Here is a 17,339-nt window from a genome sequence, read left to right as displayed (position 1 = left end):
CGATTGTTATGAAAACTTGAAATCGGCAATAATTAATTGCCCATTCCGATTAATCGGTCTCTAATACATTTATTTACATTTTCATCGGGCCGCTTCTGGGGGGATTCTTTAAGATGCCGCCAAAGTCGGCTGAATTCCGGTAGGCGGAAACGGCCGATGTACTTGGGTAGATTCTGGGCAGTCATTCATTTTGATTCCGGGCCGAGTCCAACACCCGATTCCTGGCTGATTCAATCAGTTCCGGTCCCATGGAACCGATTCCTCTTTGCTAGATGGGAACCTTTCGGTTACTGGCCCAACGCTTTAACCACTAGGCTACATTGGCCATGCTGACAGCGTTTCACAACCCAACCCCTCCCCGTTTTCCAACTCGTCATTCAGTACAGCACCGTTTCCATTCAACTGAACATTCCAGAATATAAAAACATACCCAACGTGGCCCAGGCCAAGGAGCCCATGTCCTCTGAAGTGTCTGGCTGGCTAGCCCTGACTTCTCCATACACTGACTATGCTACATGTAACCCAGCTTTTCCGTCTTTATAAGTAGACTTTGTTTACCTTTCTGCTTGTAACATGCACTTGACATGTGGAGTTCTCTGCGGCAGCTAGCTAACCGGATGTAGATTGGGACTGCGTGTTCTAAATGAGTTTTATTGTTAACTTTACAAAAAGTCTTAAAAATTAATGAAAACTGAAATGGTTTTTGATCATCATTTAAGGTTAGGCTAATTTATCTTAACTAGGCAAGTCAGTTAAGAACAAATTCTTATTTACAATCACAGCCTACCAGGGTACAGTGGGTTAACTGCCTTGTTCAGGGGCAGAACAACAGATTTTTATCTTGTCAGCTCAGGATTTTTTCCAACAACCTTTTGGTTACCGGCCCAATGCTCTAATCACTAGGCTACCTGCCACCAAGTGTTTGCATTGTGGTTAAGGTTAGGTTGAAAATGAGATTTTAAGAAGAGAAACTGTAGAAATGGGCATGGTTTATAACTTTGTGGCTGTTTAAACCAGTGACGACCCCAAACCATGCGGTGGCGCTGTTGCTCACCAATAATCAACAGACGAATAAGAAAAACACGGAAGTTACCGCGAAAGCGCCAAAAATCAAAATACCTGACGTGGAATAGTTAGCGACTTGTTTGCTCCGTCGTCAACAACACAATATCAGGTAATCAAACTACTCACTGCAAAGTCGTTATACTAATAATCACTGTTTGAATAATCTAGCTTTAAACATTTACAACGATTATGTGTCAGACAAAGCAAGCGAGGTAGCCAAGTTAGCTGTCTGGGCTAACGTTAAATAGTGAATAGTTAACGTTAGCTAATTACCGTTAAAGCAGATAACAAGTTCAAATGTACTAATATGAATAATGGTAGTGTACCGTAACCAAATACCCAAGTAAAAACATTGATCTGAATTTGAATTGCTTGTTGATTCAGTTTTCCCCTCCCCTAGGAACAATGACGGAGAACACTTTCCCAGTGTATAAGGTGGACGCCATAGTTACCTTTTTCCGCACTGAGGTCCTTACCGGGCAGGAGGCAAAACATTTCACTAAGAACGACCTGGCCCCGAGCCCAAAGGTAATACACGTTATAAATTAGCATGACCGATAACACACACACACACACACAGAGAGGCTGTATTGTGTATATGACTCGTATAAAAGTGATAAATAATTGATTTGCAGCTGCCAATGTAGGTAGTGTAATACAATGTTGTTGTCCCCATTGTAGCCAGATGCAGTACAGAGACTGTACATGAGAATACTGCAACTCCTGTACCGCTTCAAGCCCGAGTGTCATTACATGGTATGTACACTTACACTACAAATAACATTTTATTGGTTACGTGCACATGTTTAGCTTATTGCGGATGTAGCGAAATGCTTGTACATATATGGCTATATATATTTAATCACACATCAATACAATATACACTACTGTATTAAAGTTTGGGGTCACTTAGAAATGTCCTTGCTTTTGAATGAAAAGCAAATTTCTTTGTCCATTAAAATAACATCAAATTGATCAGAAATACAGTGCAGACATTGTTAATGTTGTAAATGACTATTGTAGCTGGAAACGGCTGATTTTTAATGGAATATCTACATAGGCGTACAGAGGCCCATTATCAGCAACCATCACTCCTGTGTTCCAATGGCACGTTGTGTTAGCTAATCCAAGTTTATCATTTTAAAAGGCTAATTGATCATTAGAAAACCCTTTTGCAATTATGTTAGCACAGCTGAAAACTGTTCTGATTAAAGAAGCAATAAAACTGTCCTTCTTTAGACTAGTTGAGTGTCTGGTATCTGGAGCATCAGCATTTGTGGGTTCGATTACAAGCTCAAAATGGCCAGAAAAAAAAGAACTTTCTTCTGAAACTCGTCAGTCTGTTCTTGTTCTGAGAAATTATGACTTTTCCATGCGAGAAATTGCCAAGAAACTGAAGATGTCGTACAATGCTTTTTCCGATGCCCCCACTCAGGCTCCCGAGTGGCGCTGCGGTCTAAGGCACTGAATCTCAGTGCAAGAGGCGTCACTATAGTACCTGGTTCGAATCCGAGTTGTATCACATCCGGCTGTGATTGGGGGTCCCATAGGCCGGCGCACAATTGGCCCAGAGTCTTCCGGGTTTTGCCCGGGGTAGGCCGTCATTGTAAATAAAAATTTGTTCTTAACTGACTTGCCTAGTTAAATAAAGGTTCTAATATATATGTATATGTGTGTGTGTTCATAGTTTTGATGTCTTCACTATTCTACAATGTAGAAAATAGTAAAAAATAAAGAAAAACCCTGGAATGATTAGGTATGTCATAACTTTGGACTGGTACTGTATTTACTGAACTAAAATATAAACTCAACATGCAAAGATTTTACGGCGTTACAGTTCATATCAGTCAATTGAAATAACTTAATCCCTAATCTATGTATTTCATATGACTGGGCAGGGGACAGACTTGGGAGAGCATAGGCCCACCCACTGGGGAGCCAGACCCAGCCAATCAGAATGAGCCCCCCCAAAAAAGCTTTATTACAGACAGAAATACTCCTCAGCTTCATCAGCTGTCCGGGTGGCTGGTCAACAACGATCCCGCAGGTGAAGAAGCCGAATGTGGAGGTCCTGGGCTGGAACTAAACTCCTGGTCTGCGGTTGTGATGCCGGTTGGACGTGCTGCCAAATTCTCAAAAAGGAATTTGGAGGCCACTTATGGCAGAGAAATGAACATTAAATTCTCTGGCAACAGTTCTGGTGGACATTCCTGCAGTCAAAGTGCCAATTGCACTCTCCCTGAATTTGAGACATCTGTGGCATTGTGTTGTGTGAAAACTGCACATTTTAGAGTGGCCTTATATTGTCCCCAGCACAGTGTGCACCTGTGTAATAATCATGCTGTTTAATCAGCTTCTTTATATGCCACACCTGTCAGCTGGATGGATTATCTTGGCAAAGGAGAAATGCTCAATAACAGGGCTGTGAGATGTTACCCCACTCTTCCTGCAAGTTCCCGGACACTTCTGGGGTGGAATGGCCTTAGCCCTTACCCTCCGATCCAACAAGTCCCAGACGTGCTCAATGGGATTGAGATCCGGGCTCTTCGCTGGCCATGGCAGAACACTGACATTCCTGTCTTACAGGAAATCACGCACAGAACGAGCAGTATGGCTGGTGGCATTGTCATGCTGGAGGGTCATGTCAGGATGAGCCTGCAGGAAGGGTACCACATGAGGGAGGAGGATGTCTTCCCTGTAATGCACAGCGTTGAGATTGCCTGCAATGACAACAAGCTCAGTCCCATGATGCTGTGACACACCGCCCCAGACCATGACGGACCCTCCACCTCCAAATCGATCCCGCTCCAGAGTACAGGCCTCGGTGTAACGCTCATTCCTTCAACGATAAACGCGAATCCGACCATCACCCCTGGTGAGACAAAACCGCGACTCGTCAGTGAGAGCACTTTTTGCCAGTCCTGTCTGGTCCAGCGACGGTGGGTTTGTGCCCATAGGCGACGTTGTTGCCGGAGATGTCTGGTGAGCACCTGCCTTACGACAGGCCTACAAGCCCTCAGTCCAGCCTCTCTCAGCCTATTGCGGACAGTCTGAGCACTGATGGAGGGATTGTGCATTCCTGGTCTAACTCGGGCAGTTGTTGTTGCCATCCTTTACCTGTCCTGCAGGTTTGATGTTCGGATGTACCGATCCTGTGCAGGTGTTACACGTGGTCTGCCACTGCGAGGACGATCAGCTGTCCATCCTGTCTCCCTGTAGCGCTGTCTTAGGTGTCTCACAGTACGGACATTGCAATTTATTGCCCTGGCCACATCTGCAGTCCTCATGTCTCCGTGCAGCATGCCTAAGGCACGTTCACGTAGATGAGCAGGGACCCTGGGCATCTTTTATTTTGTGTTTTTCAGAGTCAGTAGAAAGGTCTTTTTAGTGTCCTAAGTTTTCATAACTGACCTTAATTGCCTACCGTCTGTAAGCTGTTAGTGTCTTAACGACCGTTCTACATGTGCATCGTCATTGTGATTAAACCCTTTACAATGAAGATCTGTGAAGTTATTTGGATTTTTACCGATGATCTTTGAAAGACAGGGTCTTGAAAAAGGAACGTTTCTTTTTTTGCTGAGTTTGCTGAGTTTATCTACAGAAATAAGACATATCATGCTCCTGTTACCTGTTGGGAGTGTTTGTTTAATAGCTTACTGATTCTGTGAGCACCAAGCCTCATGCACCGGCAACGTTTTGGATAAAGCAATTTCACAGATTCGGCTGTTTTAATCTTTACTATGTTACAGTAAAGGCTTTACCATTTTTCCCCGTTAGAACAGACTGGTATTATTCATTTATTTAGTGTTTACACGGTTGTTGTAATCTAACCGCACCTGTCAAACATAATTTTGTAAGTCGCTCTGGATAAGAGCGTCTGCTAAATGACGTAAATGTAATTTGCACTCAGCTCTCGCTCCTATACCCTCCTTTTCTTGATGTTATTGTTATTACTGATTATAATGATGATGATCATCGTAATGTCGTTATCGTTAGTAGGCTTTGAATAGAAGCCTTGTATAACCTCCATCGAGCTGTAGGCCTAAGAGCGCTTCCTACTTAGTCTTAATACCGTAACTTACTTAGGCCTTTGATCTATGCAGTAGCTTACATATAGAAATACTCATTCATTCGTTCATGCCATCACACAGCATACGAGACATTAATGCTTTGAAATGCAATCAAGTGTTTGTTTTCAAATTAAATAATAAAGGGAGATGTGAATAATTATCCTAAACAATAAATAAACAGCAATTCACGAATGCATGCAACTATTTTTAGTCTGCTGTAATGAAAGCTTTATATATTTCTTCCGCCTCGTTAAAACAGACTCTCTTTTACACTTATTTAGTATTGTTTAAACTGTTCCAAATGGTCAGAGAAAATTATATTGTTATCTAACAGGAACTGTTTGGCATGCATAATACTCACGCAACGCATGCTCCTATACCCTCCTTTTACTTGAGCTCCTGTAGTTTCCGCAACTAAGTCAAATGTCTTCGACAGATCTGACTTCCCCTTTCCCTCCTGAGCAACCAGTAAACATTAGCCTGTTTTGAGTTTATTTTTTATGTCCTCTGCATCCATTTTGCTGTCGACATTACTGTGTTCGGAGTTCGTTATAACCAGTTTGCTGATGTGATTACGATTGGCTATAGGTCAGGCCCTATTGGTCACATGCATACGATGCTTGCATGTTTCACGTAAAGAGAGCAAGGGTTAAGGGAATGGGGAATGTTTTTCGTAAACAAATTAGCGATTTTGGTAACAGTACTTTTCAGTCAGAAACAAGTAAGAATCTAAATGGCTGAAATTGTTGCAGCTTCGGCACGGACAGAGCAATATACACTTCCTGTGCTGTGGTGCCTTATCTCTACAGTAGGGAGGAGAGCGAGACAACGTGCGCGAGTCACACAGGCACTCGCTGTAAAAAATAAATAATTATAGTGTGACCATCGGACTCTTGAGTCATTTGTCTTAATTATCTTGTATTGTATTTAATTATTTAACAGTGTGCTTAAAGCATCAGACAAGCTCAGTGCATATGTAGTTGATTTTATTCAAACACATAGAAAAAGTAAGTTTTAAACATTTCGACCAATGGATTGGTCGAAGAACAGGACGACTCTCGGTCGACCATTATTTTTTTGTTGGGGGGACAGCTCTACATACCAGCAAGACAAACACCCATGAGTCCAAGTGTGCACGTCACATTTCCATATCATATAATTCCTGTCTCGACAGTGTCAACATTTATGATCACTATGTTTTGATGTACAGTTACCAGATGACATGACGTCATACCCTGGGTTGTTCTGAACAGAATGAACCTATGTACTTTATATCTATTGTGAAGAACATTTTGCTGCGGAACGTGCACCTGAATGCACTCATCATGACTCCTTTCTATACCATCTGTTTCTCTGAAGTGCCTTGTGAAAGCCTAACACTGTAAGATATATATTTTATAACTTAGCTAGTCATGTTGGCAATAGAACAAGCTTTCAAATGATGCCCAACCTGACCCAGAGTGAGATTTATAATGGACTGTTTTTGGATTCTGTAAACAACCTTAGCTGTCTGATGGCGGGGATGCAGGGCTGTGAATTGTAGAGGGCAGTCCATTAGCGTAGACAAAGGATTTCAATGATCTGCAAGGATTCTGTATGGAGGAATGGTCTAAGATCCCTCACAATGTCTTCTCCAATCTCATAAAAACATTTTAGAAAAAGGCATTCTCGTTATCTCAGCAAGGTGAGGTATTATCGTTATCTCAGCAAGGAGAGGTATTGAAAACGGGCGTGTCAATAATTTTAACCCCTATTTTTTTGAGAGAAAAAATATATTACTTGTTAAACAAAATCTCTCTGAGTAATTGTATTAGTACAATATAATTTCCCAAAAATATTTGCCTACAAAATATTTTATGCGGTCATTTTTACTCATCTTTATCAAGGGTGTCAATCATTAATACTTTTGGACCCCACTCTATGTGCAGTAGATACAGAGCCTTCAGAAGGTATTCACATCCCTTGACTGATACAGTGCCTTCAGAAAGTATTCACACCCCTTGACTGATACAGAGTATTCAGAAAGTATTCACACCCCTTGACTGATACAGAGCCTTCAGAAAGTATTCACACCCCTTGACTGATACAGAGCCTTCAGAAAGTATTCCCACCCCTTGACTTATTCCACATTTAGTTCTTACAGCCTGAATTCAAAATGGATTAAATATTTTTTTCTTTATCTAACCCATCTACACACAATACCCCATCATGAAAAAGTGAAAACATTTTATACATTTTTGCAAAATGTATTGAAAACGAAATGCATCCCATTTACATTAGTATTCACACCCCTGAGTCCCAGACTCATGTTGACCAGCCTTACACACTCACCACCTACAGTTAGGATATGAGTCAATACTTTGTAGAAGCACCATGGGCAGCGATTACAGCTGTGAGTCTTTCTGGGTAACTCTCCAAGAGCTTTCCACACCTGGATTGTACAATATATTTCTTTATAAAATTCTCCAAGCGCTGTCAAGGTGGTTGTTGATCGTTGCTAGACGGCCATTTGCATGTCTTGCCATTAGATTTTCAAGCAGATTTTAAGTCGAAACTGTAACTAGGCCACCCGGGAACATGCAATGCCGTCTTGGAAAGCAACCCCAGTGTATATTTGGCCTTGTGTTTTAGGTTGTTGTCCTGCTGAAAGGTGAATTTGTCTCCCAGTGAGTGTTGGAAAGCAGACCAAACCAGGTTTTCCTCTAGGATTTTGCCTGTGCTTAGCTATTTTCTGTTTCTTTTTATACAAAACAAAACCTCCCTAGTCCTTGTCGATGACAAGCATACCCATAACATGATGCAGCCACCACCATGCTTGAAAATATGAAGAGTGGTACTCAGTAATGTGTTGGATTTGCCCCAAATATACCGCTTTGTAATCAGGACATAAAGTACATTTCTTTGGCACATTTTTTGCAGTTTTACTTTAGTGCCTTATTGGAAACAGGATGCATGTTTTTGAATATTTTAATTCTGTACAGGCTTCCTTCTTTTCAGTCTGTCATTTAGGTTAGTATTGTGGAGTAACTAAAATGTTGTTGATCCAGCCTCAGTTTTCTCCTATCACAGCCATTCAACTCTAACTATTTTAAAGTCCCCATTGGACTCATGGTGACCCATTATTTGAAAGGCATTGGAAATCCTCCCATGTCTTTGTGGTTGAATCTGTTTGAAATTCAGTGCTTGACTGAGAGAACTTACAGATAATTCTATGTGTGGGATACAGAGATGAGGTAGTCATTCAAAACATGTTTTGCACAAAGTGAGTTCATGCAACTAATTGTGTGACTTGAACTTATTTAGAGGTCGAATACTTATTCACTCAAGTCATTTCAGCTTTTCATTTTTTATTAATTTGTAACAATTTCTAAAAGCGTACGTCCACTTTGATATTTTCGGGTATTGTGTATAGGCCAGGGACACAATCTAAATATAATCAATTTTAAATTCAGGCCGTATCACAAATGTGGAAAAGTCAAGGCCTGTGAATACTTTCTAAAGGCACTGTGTGTACTGTATGTATCTGATTAATCCGAACCCTGTTATTTCCATCTGATGTGTTTCCCTACAGGTCCCATTCTCTGAGAACATCCAGCACCCTCAGCTCCATGAGTGGCCCACTGCTGTCATGAGTGTCTACCTGAGGATGTGAGTTGTTGTTGTCTATCTGAGGATGCCAATTGGCGTCGTCTACCTGAGATTGCTCATTACTGATCTGTGAAACTGATTCCACACTGTTTTAAGTGTGAATTTGTCATAAGGTTCTAACAGTGTGGAGTCAGTTATTTTGTATTTATTATGGATCCCTGGTGGATGGCTCGGGGTCATGGAGTTGTATTTATTATGGATCCCTGGTGGATGGCTCGGGGTCATGGAGTTGTATTGTATTTATTATGGATCCCTGGTGGATGGCTCGGGGTCATGGAGTTGTATTTATTATGGATCCCTGGTGGATGGCTCGGGGTCATGGAGTTGTATTGTATTTATTATGGATCCCTGGTGGATGGCTCGGGGTCATGGAGTTGTATTTATTATGGATCCCTGGTGGATGGCTCGGGGTCATGGAGTTGTATTTATTATGGATCCCTGGTGGATGGCTCGGGGTCATGGAGTTGTATTGTATTTATTATGGATCCCTGGTGGATGGCTCGGGGTCATGGAGTTGTATTTATTATGGATCCCTGGTGGATGGCTTGGGGTCATGGAGTTGTATTTATTATGGATCCCTGGTGGATGGCTCGGGGTCATGGAGTTGTATTGTATTTATTATGGATCCCTGGTGGATGGCTCGGGGTCATGGAGTTGTATTTATTATGGATCCCTGGTGGATGGCTTGGGGTCATGGACATGTATTTGTATTTATTATGGATCCCCACTAGCTGCTGCTAAGGCAGAAGCTACTCTTCCTGGGGTCCAGCAAAAATGAAGGCAGTATAATATACATTATAGTAACATTTTTAAACATTAAAATACATTTTCCAACAGATTTCACAGTACATTAAGTCCTCAGGCCACTAGTCTACTATAACACACTATCCAGGTGTGTAGGGCGTTTGTTGTGTGCCTGTGAGTGTGACTTCACAGTCCTTGCTGTTCCATAAGGTGTATTTGTATTCTTCTTCTCCGTATTCTACTTCTTGCATGAGTTTTAGGGCTCCCGAGTGGTTCAGCGGTGTAAGGCACTGCATCTCAGTGCTAGAGGCGTCACGACAGACCCTGGTTCAGCTGTCTAAGGCACTGCATCTCAGTGCTAGAGGCGTCACTACAGACCCTGGTTCAGCGGTCTAAGGCACTGCATCTCAGTGCTAGAGGCGTCACGACAGACCCTGGTTCAGCTGTCTAAGGCACTGCATCTCAGTGCTAGAGGCGTCACTACAGACCCTGGTTCAGCGGTCTAAGGCACTGCATCTCAGTGATAGAGGCGTCACTACAGACCCTGGTTCAGCGGTCTAAGGCACTGCATCTCAGTGCTAGAGGCGTCACGACAGACCCTGGTTCAGCTGTCTAAGGCACTGCATTTCAGTGCTAGAGGCGTCACTACAGACCCTGGTTCAGCGGTGTAAGGCACTGCATCTCAGTGCTAGAGGCGTCACGACAGACCCTGGTTCAGCGGTGTAAGGCACTGCATCTCAGTGCTAGAGGCGTCACTACAGACCCTGGTTCAGCGGTGTAAGGCACTGCATCTCAGTGCTAGAGGCGTCACGACAGACCCTGGTTCAGCTGTCTAAGGCACTGCATTTCAGTGCTAGAGGCGTCACGACAGACCCTGGTTCAGCGGTCTAAGGCACTGCATCTCAGTGCTGGAGGCGTCACGACAGACCCTGGTTCAGCGGTGTAAGGCACTGCATCTCAGTGCTAGAGGCGTCACTACAGACCCTGGTTCAGCGGTCTAAGGCACTGCATCTCAGTGCTGAGGCGTCACGACAGACCCTGGTTCAGCGGTGTAAGGCACTGCATCTCAGTGCTAGAGGCGTCACTACAGACCCTGGTTCAGCGGTGTAAGGCACTGCATCTCAGTGCTAGAGGCGTCACGACAGACCCTGGTTCAGCGGTGTAAGGCACTGCATCTCAGTGCTAGAGGCGTCACTACAGACCCTGGTTCAGCGGTGTAAGGCACTGCATCTCAGTGCTAGAGGCGTCACTACAGACCCTGGTTCAGCGGTCTAAGGCACTGCATCTCAGTGCTAGAGGCGTCACTACAGACCCTGGTTCAGCGGTCTAAGGCACTGCATCTCAGTGCTAGAGGCGTCACTACAGACCCTGGTTCAGCGGTGTAAGGCACTGCATCTCAGTGCTAGAGGCGTCACTACAGACCCTGGTTCAGCGGTGTAAGGCACTGCATCTCAGTGCTAGAGGCGTCACGACAGACCCTGGTTCAGCGGTGTAAGGCACTGCATCTCAGTGCTAGAGGCGTCACTACAGACCCTGGTTCAGCGGTGTAAGGCACTGCATCTCAGTGCTAGAGGCGTCACGACAGACCCTGGTTCGATTCCAGGCTGTATCACAATCGGCCATGATTGGAAGTCCTATAGGGCGGGGCACAATTGGCGCAGCGTCGTTAGGGTTTGGCCGGGGGAAGGCCGTCATTGTAAATAAGAATTTGATCTTAATTGACTTGTCTAGTTAAATAAAATTGAAAATTGATGTGGAGTAGAGTTCCATGTAGCCATGGTTCTATGTCTATGTAGTACTGCGCGCCTCTCATAGTCTGTTCTGGACTTGGGATCTGGGAAAAGATCTCGGGTGGCATTTCTTGAAGCATGGTAGTCCGAGCTGTGTGCTAGTAACTTAAACGGACAGCTCTGTGCATTCAACTTGCCAATACTTCTTACAGAAAACAAGTAGTGATGAAGTCAATCTCTCCTCCACTTTGAGCAGTGAGAGATTGACAAGCATATTAATGTTAGCTCTACGTGTATTTTTAAGGGCCAGCTGTGCTGCCCTGTTCTGAGACAACTGCAATTTTCCCAAGTCCCTCTTTGTGGAACCTGACCACACGACTGAATTGTAGTCCAGGTGTGACAAAACTAGGGCCTGTAGGACCTGCCTTGTTGATAGTGTTGTTAAGAAGGTAGAAACTAGGGCCTGTAGGACCTGCCTTGTTGATAGTGTTGTTAACAAGGTAGAAACTAGGGCCTGTAGGACCTGCCTTGTTGATAGTGTTGTTAAGAAGGCAGAGTTACACTTTATTATGGACAGACTTCTTCCCATCTTAGCTACTGTTGCATCAATATGTTTTTACCGTAACAGTTTACAATCCAGGGTTACTCCAAGCAGTTTAGTCTCCTCAATTTCCACATTGTTCATTACAAGATTTAGTTGAGGTTTAGTGAATGATTTGTCCCAAATACAATGCTTTTAGTGTTTGAAATATTTAGTACTAACTTATTTATTGCCACCCATTCTGAAACTGACTGCATCTCTTTAAGTGTTGCAGTGATTTCACTCGCTGTAGTACCTGACCTGTATAGTGTTGATTCATCCGCATACATAGACACTCTGGCTTTACTCAAAGCCAGTGGCATGTCGTTAGTAAAAATTGAAAAAAGTAAGGGGCCTAGACAGCTGCCCTGGGGAATGCCTGATTCTACCTGGATTATGTTGGAGAGGCTTCCATTAAAGAACACTGTGTTCTGTTAGACAGGTAACTCTTTATCCACATTATAGCAGGGGGTGTAAAGTCATAACACATACGTTTTTCCAGCAGCAGACTATGATCAATAATGTCAAAAGCCACACTGAAGTCTAACAACACAGCCCCCACAATCGTTTTATCATCAATTTCTCTCAGCCAGTCATCAGTCATTTGTGTAAGTGCCAAGCGTGTTGAATGCCCATCTCTATAAGTGTGCTGAAAGTCTGTCAGTTTGTTTACTGTAAAATAGCATTGTATCTGGTCAAACACAAAGTTTACTAAGGGTTAGTAACATTCTGATTGGTCTGCTATTTGAGCTAGTAAAGGGTGCTTTACTATTCTTGGGTGGAAGAATGACTTGCTTCCCTCCAGGGCTCATGGTACACACTTTCTTTGTAAGCTTAAATTGAAGAGAGAGCAAATAGGAGTGGCAATATCGTCTGCAGTGATTTTCCATCCAAGTTGTCATTGTTGATAGAATTTTTTACCCCCCTCTTCCACACTAAATTTACAATGCTTGCCTTTCATCATTTGGTCAGTTATACTTGGATGTGTAGGTTTTTGCATGTGTTGCTGGCAAGTTATGCCAAAGTCTGCTAACCTTGCCAATGAAAATATCATTAACCCTTAGCCTAAAATTTCCGCACCCTGAAGAAATCGATTTAACATAGATTTTGATGGTGGATTTTTAAATTGTCTATTTTAAGCTAGAGATGTGTTTCCTTCCGCGTCTTCGGTGAAAGGTGGCAGAACTAGAGTGGTGTTTGTCAGACCATGAGACATCCCTAAAATCGGTCTTCTCACAAACGTCTGTAACATCCGAACGGTTTTGGCGACGCACAAATATGACCTATGTGATTGCCAACAAGGGTTTTGCCACCGAGTACTACCGTAATTTCCGGACTATTAAGCGCACCTGAATATAAGCCGCACCCACTGAATTAAAAAATATATATTATTTTGAACATAAATAAGCCGCACATGTCTATAAGCCGCAGGTGCCTACCGGTACATTGAAACAAATTAACTTTACACAGGCTTTAACGAAACACGGCTTGTAACAAAAATAAATAGGCTTTAACAAAACACGGCTTGTAACAAAAATAAATAGGCTTTAACGAAACACGGCTTGTCATCGACTCATTAAGACCAAGCTCCCGTGCAGCAGCTCTATTTCCTTTTCCAACAGCCAGATTAATCGCCTTCAACTTGAAAGCTGCATCATATGCATTTCTCCGTGTCTTTGCCATGATGAGGGTGACAAAATGACTACCGTAATCAGAATGATGGGAAGTTTGAGAGCCCTCGATTTAATCTAAACAGTAAACAAAAAAGTTGTTTGACCTTAACCCGTTCGGCAATTTCATTGGTCTAATAAAAGCTTCATGCCGCCAAAAAACTGAGCACGTCACAGAATGTGTTTTTTTGGAGAAAGAAAATTTGAAAGCGGGAAAAATCCATATATTAGCCGCGTCATTGTTTAAAGTTGCGGCTTATAGTCTGGAAATTACGGTAAATCATGTTTCGCAGAGGGGTCAAATACTTATTTCCCTCATTAAAATGCAAATCAATTTATAACATTTTTGACATGCGTTTTTCTGGATTTTTTTGTTGTTATTCTGTCTCTCACTGTTCAAATAAACCTACCATTAAAATGATTGACTGATCATTTCTTTGTCAGTGGGCAAACGTACAAAATCAGCAGGGGATCAAATACTTTTTTCCCTCACTGTACACGTGGATTTAATTCCTGTGCTGTTTGTAACTACCCTGGTAGGTTGACTGGTTACAGTTTGAAGGTTTTTCTTTAGTGGGCAGCTTGATGAAAGTCAGTCACCACTCTATATTGCTACCACTGTATCATCAAAGGTGTTATCTAAGTGAGTTTCAGAGATAGTCAGAATATGAATGTCATCTGTTACAAGCAAGTAATTGATTTCATGAACCTTGTTTCTTAGACTACATATGTTCATGTGGGCTATTTTTAGCACTTTTCTGGGATGTTTGATTGTTTTGTTTTAAATTATTGTCACAGTGTAAATCAACTATACTGTTTTAACAGTGTGGAGTCGGTGTTTTTCATGCTGTGTGTCTCTTCTGTTCCAGGCGTCAGTTCCTGCGGATGTGCTACGTGTATGACTTCTCACTGAACGACCTGCTGGCTCCCAGTGAGTATGAGCTGTGTGAAAGAGGATGACATCTACACTATTTCTGTCTCCCTGGTGCCAGGATGTTGCAGTGGAAGGGTTATTTTCACCATATGACCTAGCAGATACTTGTCTCACATTGAGGATGTCACCTGGCTGCTGTCGGAAACTGAACGTCCATCTTGGTCAAGTTCCCTGCCCAACTACATCGAATTGCATCAATTAGGGACGTAACGATTCACTTATATGCATCGGTCCCAGGTTCAAATGTTTCAGATATGAGCGCGGATCCAAATGTAGCATGCAAGGTTACGAATTGCCGGTTCACTAAAATGCTTTCTTTCTACCTTCCAGAAAATACCTCTGCTTCCTCTCCTTCAGTGTTGAACTAAGCATGTAATTATATTGACGGTCATTGATCTACAAGTCATTTTGCATGCCAAACAACACCAGGCAATATCAGTAGTCTAGTCAAACTGTGTGCAGCTTCGCTCGCTGACCAACGAGAGGTAGGCCTTTTCCTGATCTGGCACATCTGCAGGTCACCTTCAACATTCAAATGTTGGTGAAATGGCTTGTGCAAGATTAGGCTTTATTAGTTGGTGAAATGGCTTGCGCAAGATTAGGCTTTATTAGTTGGTGAAACGGCTTGCGCAAGATTAGGCTTTATTAGTTGGTGAAATGGCTTGCGCAAGATTAGGCTTTATTAGTTGAGTGGCAACCAAAGTAATTTGCTCAGGTTATTTTTGTATCAAATGCACTGTTGAAAATGGTGTTTTACCTGAATAAAAGTAGCCTAAGCTACTGCGGCAGCACAACTCTCATCTGGCTATAGGTAAACTACATTCATCTGGCTATAGGTAAACTACATTCATCTGGCTATAGGTAAACTACATTCATCTGGCTATAGGTAAACTACATTCTGATCGGGGCTTACATTAGAATTTATTTTGATTGTTCAGGTTCACTGTCATACATACATACATACATACATGCATACATGCATATATATATATATATAAAATCTGCTGTCTCAGCCACTGCCTGTCACCAAGGGAGTACCCCAAGGCTCGATCCTAGGCCCCACGCTCTTCTCAATTTACATCAACAACATAGCTCAGGCAGTAGGACGCTCTCCCATCCATTTATATGCAGATGATAGTCTTCTACTCAGCTGGCCCCTCCCCGAATTTTGTGCTAAATGCTCTACAACAAATATTTCTTAGTGTCCAACAAGCTTTCTCTGCCCTTGACCTTTGTTTTTGGAGGTGTTCAGAACAAGGTTATGTGGTTTGGTAAGAAGAGTACCCCTCTTCCCACAGGTGTGATTACTACCGCTGAGGGTTTAAAGCTTGAGGTAGTCACCTCATACAAGTACTTGGGAGTTTGGATTGACGGTGCACTGTCCTTCTCTCAGCACATATCAAAGCTGCAGGCTAAAGTTAAATCTTGACTTGGTTTCCTCTATCGAAATCGCTCCTCTTTCACCCCAGCTGCCAAACTAACCCTGATTCAGATGACCATCCTACCCCGTGCTTGAGTACGGAAACATAATTTATAGATCGGCAGGGAAGGGTGATCTCAAGCGGCTAGATTTTCTTTACCATTCGACCATCAGATTTGCCACCAATGCTCCTTATAGGACACATCACTGCACTCTATAATCCTCTGTAAACTGGTCATCTCTGTATACCCGTTGCAAGACCCACTGGTTGATGCTTATTTATAAAACCCTCTTAGGCCTCACTCCCCCCTATCTGAGATCTACTGCAGCCCTCATCCTCCACATACAACACCCATTCTGCCAGTCACATTCTGCTAAAGGTCCCCAAAGCACACACATCCCTGGGTCGCTCGTCTTTTCAGTTCACTTCAGCTAGCGACTGGAACGAGCTGAAACAAACACTCAAACTGGACAGTTATCTCAATCTCTTCATTCAATGACTCAATCATGGACACTCTTACTGACAGTTGTGGCTGCTTTGTGTGATGTATTGTTGTCTCTACCTTCTTGACCTCTGCTGTTGACTGCCCAATAATGTTTGTACCATGTTTTGTGCTGCTACCATGTTGTTGTTGTTATGTTGTGTTGCTACCATGCTGTGTTTTCATGTGTTGCTGCCTGACTATGTTGTTGTCTTAGTATGTTGTGATGTGTGTTTTGTCCTTTATTTATATTGTTTTTTTGTTTTTTTTATCCCAGGCCCCCGTCCCCGCAGGAGGCCTTTTGCCTTTTGGTAGGACGTCATTGTAAATAATTATTTGTTCTTAACTGACTTGCCTAGTTAAATTGAGCTCAGGTGCATCCTGTTTCTATTGATCATCCTTGAGATGTTTCTGCAACTTGATTCACCTGTGGTAAATTCAATTGATTGGACCTGATTTGGAAAGGCACACACATGTCTATATAAGATCAACAGCATGTCAGAGCAAAAAGCAAGCCATGAGGTCGAAGGAATTGTCCATAGAGCTCCGAGACAGGAACTTCTTAAATGGAAGAAGACTCTTCCTGGAGCGGGCTCCAGGAAGAGTCTGAGCAAACTGAGCAATCAGGGGAGAAGGGCCTTGGTCAGGGAGGTGAACAAGAACCTGATGGTCTCTGACAGAGTTCTAGAGTTCCTCTGTGGAGATGGGAGGACCTTCCAGAAGGACAACCATCTCTGCAGCTCTCCACCAATCAGACCTTTATGGTAGAGTGGCAAGACAAAAGCCACTCCTCAGTAAAAAGCACATGATTGCCCACTTGGAGTTTGCCAAAAGGCACCTAAAGACTCTCAGACCATGAGAAACAAGATTCTCTGGTCTGATAAAACCAAGATTGAAATCTTTGGCCTGAATGCCAAGCATCTCATCTGGTGGAAACCTGCCACCATCCCTACGGTGAAGCATGGTGGTGGCAGCATCATGCTGTGGGGATGGTTT

At 42.9% G+C, this 17,339-nt stretch overlaps 1 protein-coding gene across 4 annotated transcripts in view; it reads left to right on the top strand.

Moving 5' to 3' along the window:
• nuf2 (UF2 component of NDC80 kinetochore complex) overlaps positions 1 to 17,339 on the top strand; it is a 33,300-nt gene that overhangs the window by 1,183 nt on the left and 14,778 nt on the right. For 2 of the 4 annotated variants that reach the window (XM_029774215.1, XM_029774212.1), the window contains exons 1-5: positions 1,088 to 1,174; positions 1,466 to 1,593; positions 1,747 to 1,821; positions 8,707 to 8,783; positions 14,377 to 14,438. In XM_029774215.1, the coding sequence (XP_029630075.1) occupies positions 1,471 to 1,593; positions 1,747 to 1,821; positions 8,707 to 8,783; positions 14,377 to 14,438 (337 nt within the window). In that variant the 5' untranslated portion in view covers positions 1,088 to 1,174; positions 1,466 to 1,470. Of the gene's footprint in view, positions 1 to 1,087; positions 1,175 to 1,449; positions 1,594 to 1,746; positions 1,822 to 8,706; positions 8,784 to 14,376; positions 14,439 to 17,339 lie in introns of those variants that run through there. The other 2 variants (XM_029774213.1, XM_029774214.1) reach the window with 2 other exon arrangements.

The sequence above is a fragment of the Salmo trutta genome, chromosome 14 (assembly GCF_901001165.1).
Source record: "Salmo trutta chromosome 14, fSalTru1.1, whole genome shotgun sequence".
Classification (NCBI taxonomy): Eukaryota; Metazoa; Chordata; class Actinopteri; order Salmoniformes; family Salmonidae; genus Salmo; species Salmo trutta.
Note: the sequence above shows the minus strand (reverse complement) of the source record. Positions and strands in the feature narration are given on the sequence as shown.